At 39.6% G+C, this 12,484-nt stretch overlaps 1 protein-coding gene across 1 annotated transcript in view; it reads left to right on the forward strand.

Annotated features, from left to right (window-relative positions):
- Positions 1–2,885, forward strand: part of LAPTM4B (lysosomal protein transmembrane 4 beta) — a 59,464-nt gene extending 56,579 nt beyond the window's left edge. The window contains exon 7 of the mRNA XM_040546604.1: positions 2,106–2,885. Within this exon, the coding sequence (XP_040402538.1) occupies positions 2,106–2,180 (75 nt within the window). The 3' untranslated portion in view covers positions 2,181–2,885. The remainder of the gene's footprint in view (positions 1–2,105) is intronic.
- Positions 2,886–12,484: the final 9,599 nt, after the last annotated feature.

Here is a 12,484-nt window from a genome sequence, read left to right on the forward strand (position 1 = left end):
TAGCCACAGTAGTTTTAGGATTCATTGATCTAAAAGAGAGAGGATCAGAGCACAGGGAGAGGTATTGTTCTTTATTAATCAACTGGTAGACTTGGGAAATGGACAGCTTTTTGGATTGAGTCTGCTGTCATTCATATTATGCCTGATGAAATGGACTCTGAACCTAAAAGGAATAGACAACAGTTTGGGGCTGAGCATTACAAGAATGCAAAAAGAACGCTAAATCATCACAAAGTGAACTTAATTCATTTTTAGTCATCTGTGGATTAGATTTAATTACTAATTATATTGTTTTATATACAACTAATGAATGTGTTTCAATACGTTTGAGAAACTAATGCTTTTTTCAGAAACACAAGGATTTTACTAGAGACCCTAGAAAACTATTAAACTAGTGATCGGCACCAAGGATAGGATCTCAGTTTTAATATTCTTCACAGTTTACATGTTCTAGCAATGTGATTTACTGAGGTTACATTGTAACATGAATTTATGATTTTTTATCACAACATTTATATAAAGTTCTATATGTTGTTCTAATTTCACTAGATAAGTATTCTGCCTTAAGTTGTTTACACTTAATTGTTGACACCATTTATTAAATGCTTATTAAATGCTTTTTAATACAGAGCTTTTTATATTTTGTAGTGGATGTGTGCATCATGTATTACATTTACAAGCTCAAACGTATGGTATTCATAAAGGGCAACAACACTGACAATTTCCTTTTCTAAATGATGAAACTTTTTTGATTAAGGGCTGAAGATGCGAAGGTATCTGTTTTGTAATCCAACAAACATGTGCACAGATGTACTAGAACACACAGTGCATGTTTGTAAACTCACGTAAGGACAATGTGAATCACCCCTGGAACCATCCTACAAAGGACTGATCCAAAGCCTATTTAAATCTATAGAAAGATTCCCACTGATTTTATTATGTCGTGGCTGATGTCCAAAACAGATGACCACGGATGTTTCTTCACAGAAAATGTATTATCAACTTCTTTAAAAACTGGTGAAATCCTCTCATGGCAAAACTCCCATCAATTTTAATGGTGTCAGGGTTTTCCCTATGCATGTTTAGACATTCAGCTTCATGTGCCCTTTAATGACCAAGAAGTGATGTTGATATATCTGGAAACTCCATTGTGAATAATTGATTTTCAGCTGCATAAAGTATCTCTGCCAATGCACCACAGCTGATATTTTTACATGCTATTGATAGGTTTTAGGGAATGCACACTCATTCTTCATTTAGACATCCGTTTTACTCTCAGTCCCTGCTGGGATTCACAAACCAAGTGCTCTTTCACCTTCTCACATGCAAGCTATTTAATGTCAGTGCTGGTGACTCTAAAAAATGGCATGATAGCTAGCATGCTGGCTTAAAGAAGTAGAAGCCTTGGTTCAAATCCCTCCTCAGCCCTGTGTGGCCTGAACTTGCACCTCCCATGTCCTAGGAAGCTGCCTGGCCTCCCATGAATGGGGATGATATATGATTAAAGCTGTCCCAATTTCTATCAGATGTTTAAGTATTTACTCAAGAGCTTATGGTAATGTATGTCTTCCCTCTCACAGCTGAGAGCCCCTAAAGCACAAAACTGGAGATTTATTTAGACATTGGTAATTTGTTCTCTATTTTCTTTCCTTCTTGCCACTCCAAAGTAACTCTTAGCTATTCTAGTGAGAGCTCAGAAAGAGAGGTTTGGGGGACATTCCTCACTCTGGTTTAGCAGCTTGAGCACTCCTCCAGGAGACATGGTTTAAGCACTCTAGACAGAGGACAGCTGTGGAATAAGTAGCTACTGTCACCATTAGATTGAAGAAATTCAGGTACCAGCAAGCAGTGGCCTTTGGCTGAAATCAATCTGTCACTGGAATCAATAAGAATGAGAAGAAATATTTTCCTTCATAATGAAAACCAACATATAAATTGAAAAGGAGGAACTTTAAACTAATACCGTTTCATTTTCTAACTAATCAGCTCCTGATAATTCTTTTTTGTTATTTTTTAGCACAAGGACTTTTTTTTTTCCCTTGTAATTTTTATCAGCTGGCTTCTTTTTAGAAAATATAACCTTTTTTTTTTTTCCTTTCCTGCAGGTGCTGTTGCCACCATATGATGATCCTGTGAATGGAGCTGCTAAAGATCCACCACCACCTTATGTGTCAGCATAAGTGAGAGTGCGCTATGTACCTAGGGAGGATAGCTTTACTTTTCAGACACTGGAGCAATAGTTTGATAATTTCACTTCCAGGGTATAACCTCTATGGGTTATACGTTGCTGTTTTGCTGACGTATTGAAACCTAAATTGTATGATTAAAATTCTGTAGATAGTTTTAATAATTTGCTGCAACTACAGTAGTGTGCTGAACTAGTTTCAGAACAATTCTGGGTAGCGATAAGGTTACAGTAGTTGCTGAATAGCTTTGTCCACGTCTGACATGCAGTGCTACAGGATAGAGAACTTGGCATTCTCAGTCAAGTTCAGAGTGTAATGTGCTTTTTTTTTTTTTTTTTTTTAATTTATAAAACTTCCAAAGAATTACAAATGCGTTTCTCAGATGCCCACTTTGACCTTCAGAATACAGACCAAATCCAAATAGTGACATTCAGCTTCATTCCTGTTCTGCAAAAATCTATGAGTAAGCATACTTACTCATATGAATAGTGATGATTGCAAGAAGAATGAAAGTTACGTACTATTTTCATCAATCTGGCTAGTAAGAAACCAATTTAATGGGGAAAAATAAGTATGGGAAACCAGAGTAGACAAAGCACTCTGTGATGTGTAACAAGCCAGAACCTGTGGTCTACAACGACTCAGTCCCAGCCTGTAACTATTCTAATGGTCAAAACAAAACAAAACAAAAACAAACAACTTCTTACCAACTTCTGGTAATTTTCTTTTCCTGCCTATACACCATTTTTCTCTCCAGAAACTTCTCAAATAGCATTTTGAGGTCACAAACTCCCTGTTTTTAAAGTCTCATGGTTAGGTGGCAAAGCTGCATCTTTCACACTCGATATGCAAATGTTTTCCCATTGGAATGTGCCTGTAAATATCGCAGTGTTCTGCTGGGTGTGAAGTAAATTATGCAGATTCCAAGATATATGTTCCCAGCCTATGGGAAACTTATGCATGTACCTTCCTGGAGCATTAGCATATACGTTTAGCGTGTTTCTCGTATACATCAGCGTGAGGATTTCAGATTCCTTTTATAACCGAACTGGTTATGCTGAGAATCTTCCTCATGGGACTCATCCATCCACGAATGCTTGCGTGAGGTATTTTTTTTTCTTCCCCAGAGAAGTGCCTCCTGCACATGTAACTTTTTGTTGCTGACGAAGATGCTACTTTTAACTAAAAAGGATCAGGACAAGGAAATACAATGTCTATCTCTACCTCTCACCGCTCCCCCCTGTGGTGCCTCCTCCGCATTTGGGGTGATTAAGCAGGCTGAAGCAAGGCTGATGCCACTGCACAGAGGAAAATTGCAGTGCAGAGCTGAGGGGTGGTTTGGAGGGGCACCAGAAGAATCCAAGGGGCCATCTCTCCCGTGGCTGGGCTGGCACGTGAACCCACACCCTTCCCAGGGAGGACGTCTGTTCTCGCATGCAGTGCATTGACTCCATGCTGCAGACTGAAGAAGAGTGGAGCTTTTCCTGCCTTTTTCTGGAAAAGACCTTTCCAGGGGAACACAGGACCAACAACTTCTTTTCACAGAGGTTCTCACCATGACAAGTCCTTGCAGGAAGGGTCACAAGCTCTTTCTGCCTGTCTTTTCCACACCCCTGGGAAAAAGCACGTCCCAATCTGCCTCTTGGCATCTTACTTTGTGGTTCATTCACTCTGAGTTCAAACTAAGCAATGCTTTTGACTGAACCAACCCTGAAGTCCATCCATTGATCTCTGTCACAGTCCCGTTGCTTCCTTCAGAATAACTCCATGTGTAATGATCTCATTGCAGTTATCTTTGGGAATTAATCTGAATTTAGGGGGTTGGGCTGGCTGGTTGGGCTTCTGAGCTTCGTTTTCTTTCATTCTTGACAGATTTGTGAATGATTTTAAATAGTCATCTGTTTGAGAAAACCTGGTTGTAAATACATCGCATCTGTGTATACAAACTTCTCTACAATAAAGGGTGTTTCCTCAAAACTGTGGAAATCTTTTTTTGCTGGTCTCCCAAGCACAAACCTACACTGATTCCTCTCCAGTCAATCTGACACGGCAGGATTTTCTCTGTAAATTAAGTAAGCAGCAGTTTTTCATCCAACTTTCCACCCATATTGTGTAAGAGGAGAAAAGAATAGTAAATTTTTCGGATAATTTATTGTACGATAAAAACAAGAAATAATTGAAGTTTCTATTTTGTTGTCCAGAGCTGCAGACAGTTTCTCAGGTCTGATGAAGTATGTGATGCAGAACAGGGATATACTGAGCTCTACTGAAAGCTGTGGCTTCTTTTTTTCCACTTCATTACAGGGATAGTATTGTGCTAATTCACATGAAATTTCTGTAGACTCTAGCTTGTCCAACTAAAAAGAATTCTTCACGCATACCATACGTGCATAAGTGTGACTGCATGTGTGCTCCTGCCAGTACTCCTTGTGTCTTGGAGCTGGGCCAGTTTGAGTTAAAGGAGGCAGGGTTGTGGAGGGGGCAGATAATGCAACCTACGTTAGCTCTGCTGATGTATTGGAGGACCCATGGGGGAAGACGAGTTGCCTTGCTCTCAACGAGGCCAGATTCTCTGGGTCACACGAAGAGAGAGAACCCCAGCTGAAGGTTTTTTTTGTCCTCACTTGTTGAATTCGTTCTCCATTTCTGTGTCTAATCCTGGGGAACTCACACTACAGCTTTTCTGTAATTCATTTTTATTAACACACAAAGCCATTAAAAACCTGGCTTGTTAAGTTGTTAGGAGCTTTGGGGACTGCTTGCTTTTCTCACTATTCCTTGCAGTTTTCCATGTCTCCTAGATATTAGGAGTGTGTACTTACTCAAATCTCTCCTGTTTTCTTATCTTAAACTGTATTATGGCAGTTTATTACTAATAATATCTGGTAACTTGAAGAGTGGAAAGAAAATATTTTCAGGTATGTTAATATGGAACATCATAAATATGGAGTCAAAGTCAGCAAATAGCAACCTAAACCTTGACAGTACCAGAAGTGTAAGTAGATCTTTTGCTGAGATCTTTTTTTTTTGATTGATTGATTTTGTTTGTTTCTTTTAATATCAGTTGCAAGGCATCGTAGGCTTCGCAAAGCCAACACATGCTAAAGCACAAATCCCATTTCTCTCATCTGTGCCTGATGCTCTTATTCCTGATGGAACAATGTGGCTTCCCTTTCTCAAACACACATCCATGCATCACACTGCAGAAAGTAAAGAGGAGTTCAAGAGGAGATGAATCATGCATGTAGCAGGGCTGGCTACCTGGCTTAGAGGAGAAGCTTGCTAGCCAGTAGTGTGGCACTTGTAAGTACATGAAGTTTTCTAAAACAATTATTAACTATTATTTTAGTTGCTAGTCTGTCTGTATTTCTTTGGGAAAGCCCTTGGTCTCTACAAACAGCCCAGACTTGATATTTTACCAAAGGCCACATCAGATGAATTCATGGCCAAGAAAAGCTTGGCAAGGAAGCAGAGGGAAAAATAATGTACATCCTTTAAGCAACACAGAGAGACAGGTGTCATTGCATTCAGAGGTTCACCGCTACAAAACTGGTTGGTTTATGTGCTCTCTTTCTCCCATGTTATGGTCAGGAGAAAATATAATTGCTCCTGTAACCTGCTACATTAGCTGTAATGCCAGCTCTGATTCAGATTTTCATCGCTGGAAAGGATGATGCCTTGATTCCTACCAAACTGTCTGGTTTGACAGAGGACTCTGAGCATATAGTGGCTGCTTCTCTGGAGCTAACTTATATCCTTGCCATTTTTATGTCTATACTGGGTATACTAGGTGCAGAATTTGCAGTCAGGTACCACAAAAAGGTATTTCTTGCAAAATGTTGGTGCCTGTGGCTACAGAGATGTTCCAGCACTATCTCAGTTCACAGCTCTGAGAAACCCCAAACAGCAGCCATAGCTATCTAAAGGGAGGCTTGGCTCTGATAAATTGGGATTAGAGTTCTTTCAGGGAAAGACTCTGGTATTTGTAAATGATGGCTCCACACCCATGGATTTGACCCAAAATGGTTCTGCAACGTGGCCAGTTTTTCAGCTGAATAGCTCAGCAGGGTGTGGAAGCCAGATCTGTGACCTTCTGCCTGCATCCTCCGTCTACCTCCAGCAGGATACGAAACAACAGGAGTGAAAACCCCATTGTCACTCTGCCAGCAGATATCAAGTCATTTCAAAGCAGAAAGGCAGTTCTTTGAATATATCCTAGACAATGATCTACTACAGTAGCTTATTTTAAACGAAGAGCTTATGTGAAATTCAATGCAATAATTTGTTTTCTTTCAGTTTATTCAAACCTTGCTGATAGAAGGGCTTTCAGACAGTCCTGAAACGTCTTTGTCCTCTGTAGCCAAAGCTGGACTTAAGTAATTGGCCTGAGCTGAGGACACCGGGTCACTTGGAAGGCTGAATAAACAGCAAGGAGATGAATCAGGCATGTAGCAGGGCTGGCTACTTGGATTCAGGGAGAAGCTTGCTAGCCAGCAGGGAGAGGAGCTGTGAAGCTACTCTAAGAGAGGGAGCTGCAGCACAGTAGAGGCTTTGCAGCCATTCCAGGTCTTCTGCGTGCTCTTCCAGGTCAACATGACCAGGAATATCAGGGATGAGCAACATGCAACTTTTTAGTCCTGAATTTGGGCACCATTCCAGTACCTAAGTGCATCCTGCTAATAACTGTAACAGGATTCTGCTTTCATGTAGACTGAGTATACAAATACTTTTTTTTTTTTTTTTTTTGATGTGAGAGATTTTTTTGAAGTTTCTTTTACTTCATCAATCATCAGGAGCTCTGGGGAGTTGATTGCCTGCAATTTTGAAATTGGTTCCCCCTCCAAAGTGCCCCATTTTGGGTCCATTAACAACAGCAGGGGAGAGGAGGTGATTGGAGCCAGAGGTCCAAAACTGGTAGACTCTTAGCATCAAAGCCTCTTAGCACATTCAGTGTCAGGATGAGCTCTCAAATACAGACACCGTCCTAATAAGACAGCCGCATTCTACTTTATGGACAGCAGATCTTTTGGGCTCCTCTCTGGGCCACGGGCAAGCACAAACAGATGCCTCATCTCTTATGGAGAAAATGTGGCTGCCCAGACAACTACTGTTACAGTTATATTTTGCATATCACCCGTACACCAGTCTAAGACTGGTGGGACGGTGGGAAATTGATGTTATTTGTGTTAATGATGTCATTCTCAGCAGTAGCAGGTGCACCCACCTGAGGACAGCAAGGGCAATAAAAGTACAGGAACAAAGGTGAGAGCTGGCAATTAGTTGCCCATATTTATCTTTTGTGAGTTCCTGAATTCCTCTCCTCACCAAATCGTTAGAAAATTGGAATTGGTTTCATTTCCTTCATTGCATTGGAGCCAAAGATGAAATTAACTTTATCAGTTGCACAGGCCAGCTTAAATTTCCTGCTATTGTGTGATCCTGCTTCTTTGCTTTTCATAAAGAAAAAGCAACTAAAGCAGTTCAAAACGCTTTTAATGAAGCAAAGTAGTTGATACAGCAATTTGTTGTTCTTTTTCCCCCCAAATAAAGAAGTCTGTTTTAACTAAAGTATCTGTGGCCAAATTTTCATCTTAGGAAAGCTGGTTGGTTTGCACTTTAAAAGTATACTTTCTTTGTGTGTTTTTTTTTTCTTCTTCTTTTTTTTTCCCATTTTATTTTGGTTTGCTTTGTTCTGTTTTACCTTGTGAATTACCAACAACAAGAAACAAAATAAGCCTATAGCACAGCACAATACATAATAGATGGTTATCTTCTGGTTGCTTTTTCCTCTCTTTGCAATTCCATTTTTCAACCTGGATATAAAGCTCTGATCCAGTGTTTTGCAAAAATAAAGTACAATAAAATGGATGCATCATTATGCTGAACAGACACTGTGAGCACTGCAGGGATCTAGAAAAGGAGACCCAGAGAAACATGGACCTCAGAAAAAGAAAAACTTGACTGTAACTGCTGTATTCCTATTACCACTGGGCAGTACCATATATGCTCCCATAATTTCAGACGTGTGGCTGTGCAGCCACATTTAGGTAAGTGCTATATCTAGTCCGTAGAGCCGCCTTGCCTGTGGCCTCCATTGAGAGGCTACTGGGGCAGCAGAGCCCACAGGCGTTGAGCTGGGACCAGTTTATTTTACACAAGTACCCTGAGGATGGGCTACAAATGCTGGTGTCTGAGAAAAGTGGGGAGGTGAATGTGTCTGAGGAAGTACAGCTTCACCTTCACCAGGTGGAATCACAAGCTGGGAGAGTTTTGGGATACGGTCCCTGATCATGGGTTTGTGTTGTCCATATATATCCATGTCGATGAAGACGATGTCTTCTCTTTAGTTCATAGCTAGAATTTCTGCATTATACTTGACACAGATAACAAAGTCTGTAATTAATTCTACTTTGCTTTTGAAGCAAAAAGAGTTTATTCATTTTGTTGTGAGTCTGTGACTTTTCTCTTTGGGTTGGATTGGATTTGGGTTGGATTCTCTTTACTACCCAACAAGGTTTACTACAACTACAAGCTATACTAAGAGGTTACTACAGATCTGCTCATAGCTTTTATTTCACTGTAATTTTGCTCTGATGCCTTTTTCTGTGAAATACCATCTTACATTTGGATAGATTTTCCAAGTATTTGGGGGTAGGGAGGTTGAGGACTTTTTTTTACATCACTAGGAAGACATAACATTATTTAAGATATGCTATAGCTACAACTGTATAGTGGTATTTTCAAGAAATCTTTCATCTTCTGTGCTTTCAGCACAAAAAAAAGTTTTCTTTCTCTTCAGTCTTTAAAAGCACAGTGGTTCTGTGCATAGCCAAAACATTGGCAAATGCCTCCATTGCCAGTGGTGGTACTCAAAAATCATGTTTTGGAGAGTTCCTGAATTAGAATTTTTGGACTTCAGGTACAATGGGAGATTTATCATACATAACTATAACCTAGAGGGGCTGAATACAATCCTTGGGGATTTTTTTAGGTCACCTCCTACCTAAATTTGTCTATAATTATGTGATCTAGTGCACAAAAAAAAAAAAAAAAAAAAAAAAAAAAAGATAATTGAACACAGAACTGCTTGTGGAAACAGACATTGTCAAACTATCCACACTATAATTTTTTTCTTTCTTTTTTTTCTTTTTTCCTTTTTTTTTCAAATGGGTTATGAAATGGATCAATATGGGCTTCAGTGCAAACATTATACACTTGGGCATTTCTTAGACACTTTACTTGGTACAATATAATATTTTGACCAGGGAACTAGAATGATATAGCAACAGCATTGCACATATGAAATAGATTGCAAAACAGCTGATAAATCTCAGCTGTAAGTAAGCAACGAATTCTCAGTGAGTGAGTGTTTCAAGAGAAATTCTGCAGGGGTCAGTTTTTGACTCCATGGTGTTTAAAATTCTTAATCCATGACTTTAAAGAGCATACATCATCAATAAAAAGAAAAAAAAAAAGACCAGATTATATTTTGCCTATACATTTAGCCTGTAAGTAATTGAAGCAGAATGTTTAAAAAAAAAATAAAAATAGAATGGGTTGGTGAAGAGCTGAAGGAGCTATTAGAAAATATGCCATCAAGCGAAAAACTCAGGAAATGCAATGTCTTTAATATCTCAGATTTAAGAGGTGACTTAAGGACACCGTATAAGTTAGTGCATAGGGGACAAAACTTTAATAAAAGCTATCTTAAATATAACAAACAAAAGTGTAACAGAACCCAATGGCAGAAACCTGCAGATAGAAAAATCAGACTAGAAACAAGCTGGCTTTCTGCTATCCTACACCCCATCCTTCATATTTGATAATGTTTTGTAAGGGCTTTTTTACTTGTTAGCAATTTTTTTTTTTTTTTTTTTTTTTTTAGTAATAAAGGAATACTGTTGCAAGGCAATTCATAAATTAATTCAGGAATGAACTAATGCAAGGAAATTCGGTCTCTTTTTATGTGTAGGAGGCTTAAACAAGAACTTGGATATTTTATTCCAAAACCGATGTCTAGACGTGTTCAATGGCTGTGTACCCTTACAAATGCTTAAACTTGCTAGATGTTTTGCTGTTCCCTTGCTGTCTGCAGTGCTGCATGGTGCGTTGGGTTTTCTGCAGGCTGTGGAGCCCAGCATTCACCTGCTGCCTAGGCTTCAAGGGGATCCAGATAAGGAAAAAGGTCTGATAATTGTGTTTAACTCCGGTTTGGACAGAGACGAATGGGCTGGTGCCCAGCCCGTGCACAAGCTCCCCGAAGCCATTCAGCCACCTGAGTCCCCCTGTGTGCTCTTCCAACTCACTCAGCACGAAGAAATTTGCTCCCAACAAAATGCAAATGTGGCTTCTAGTTTATTATGCAGCACAGCCCAAGGTGCAGGTGGGACTTGGCTATTACTAAACACTGCTGTTTACACAGAGGCTTGGATCATCTGCCCTGGAAACACGTCTGGAAAGTGAGCAATGGGTGACAAGTGCAAGGACTTGCAGAGAGCAGGGTAGACCTCTGGTCCTCTTTTGGCAAGGAGTACAGGACCAGCCATGGCAGCAGACACCTTCCTTCTTCTCTCCTCTTACCATGGAATAGGTTTGGCAGCAGCTACGTTTCCTCATGCACTCTATAAAGCACCGAGTTCTCCAGTGGCTGTTGCCACAAGCCTATGTGTTGCAGGGCCAAACTTTCAGGACCAAAATCTGTTTTAAGGTGATGATTGTTTTTAAGAAACCACCAGAACATCTGAACGCATGCTCATCTTGAAGACTGTGAGTGATCTCTTTTGAATCTAAGTTCAGCACAAGCTTTGATGCCTCCTGGATGAGGCCCTGTGGACATACCCCTTCATCTTCTCAAGATGGTTAGCAAGTCAGACTTAACTGGGTATCAGCATCATAGCAGTACCACAACTTCAGTCTGCAACATTTAATTGACACCACAGTGGTTCATAATAGCCATAGTTCTCTGTATCAATTAATGTACCTTACCATAACAGCCTTTTAACAAAATATATTTCTGCTGGGTTGCTTGGAGGCAGGTAAATTGAGTCATATTTTTTGTATTAACATTAAAAAACAAAACAAAACAAACAAACAAACAAAAAAACTACTCTGTGTAAGTACTGTATTTTTCTTGACACCTGTTACAAGACAGTCTGCTTCATTATTATATTCTATGATAATAGAATATTCTATGGTTTAGTGTTGTCAATTAATTTCATTAAAGATGAAATCAGGGCAAATCTCAATGACAATGGCAATAACAGATCAGCCAGGCTGGTATTTCTGCTGCAAATGATGCCACAAAAAGCACCCAGGGGTAAGGCTGGATTGGCAACTCTTTATTTGCTTGGCACCTAAATCATCACAACTTAAATGTTGTTGTCATTTTCTTTTTCTCATCTTGGAACTACAGAGTTCTGTACAAACACCACTAAGAGCCAGCTGGCTTCAATTCTGCCAAAGTTGTAGTTTGGATGAAACTCAGGTGCCTGTTTTGAGCACAACACAAATATTACCTAAGATTCCCTAAGAACCTTGTTATTTTGCTTACGGTCCAGAAACTGCTGAAAACTGGTGAAAAAAATTGGAGTTTTTTTTCATTGTGCAGGGCGTGACTTAGAGCTAGCAACTTGCATGCTTTCTGGATCATGTTGTAGCCTAAGTTTGGCTCCTTGTGTATGGTGATCTCAATTTTATCTAAGAGCTGGGTAAGCAAATACTCAATTTGTCCCTGAAAAAGAAAAAAAAAAAAAAGGGCTGAATTTAAGCATGGCATGGCTTAAGTTGCCTAGTGAAATGTTGTAAATGCAATTTTACTGTACACATGTTGAAAGTTACGCCAAAAGTAAAGTGTGTGAATATAGCTGGCAGAGTGGCAGTCCCAGGGCAATGTTTCAGCCAGTTAAAGTAGGTGAGTGCTTTCTGCAGTTAAATACAATTTTCCTGAGGATAACGAAGAAAAAGGACTTAGCCTATATATGAAAAATATTTGCTTTTCAAGTGCTAGCTGCGAGAGTTCTCACTTTCTTCTTCCATAATATTTGAAGGAAACAAATGGATTTTCCAGGAGAATTTCAGTAGGAAAAACTTTGGTGACTACAATATCCGAGCTTCAAGAAACAAAACTTTTGCCTTTTGCCCAGTTCTCTGAGCCACTGCAGCAGACTTTAGTTGCCTATCCATGGCGACTAGAAATATGGAAACTTCAGACTGCTATGGTGGGAAGAGATAAGAAAGAAGAAAGACCGAAGTGAGGCTGTATAATATCTGGCCAGTGTGTTACTTGCCTTTTTCAGATG

This window comes from Cygnus olor, chromosome 2, assembly GCF_009769625.2.
Source record: "Cygnus olor isolate bCygOlo1 chromosome 2, bCygOlo1.pri.v2, whole genome shotgun sequence".
NCBI classification, from domain to species: Eukaryota; Metazoa; Chordata; class Aves; order Anseriformes; family Anatidae; genus Cygnus; species Cygnus olor.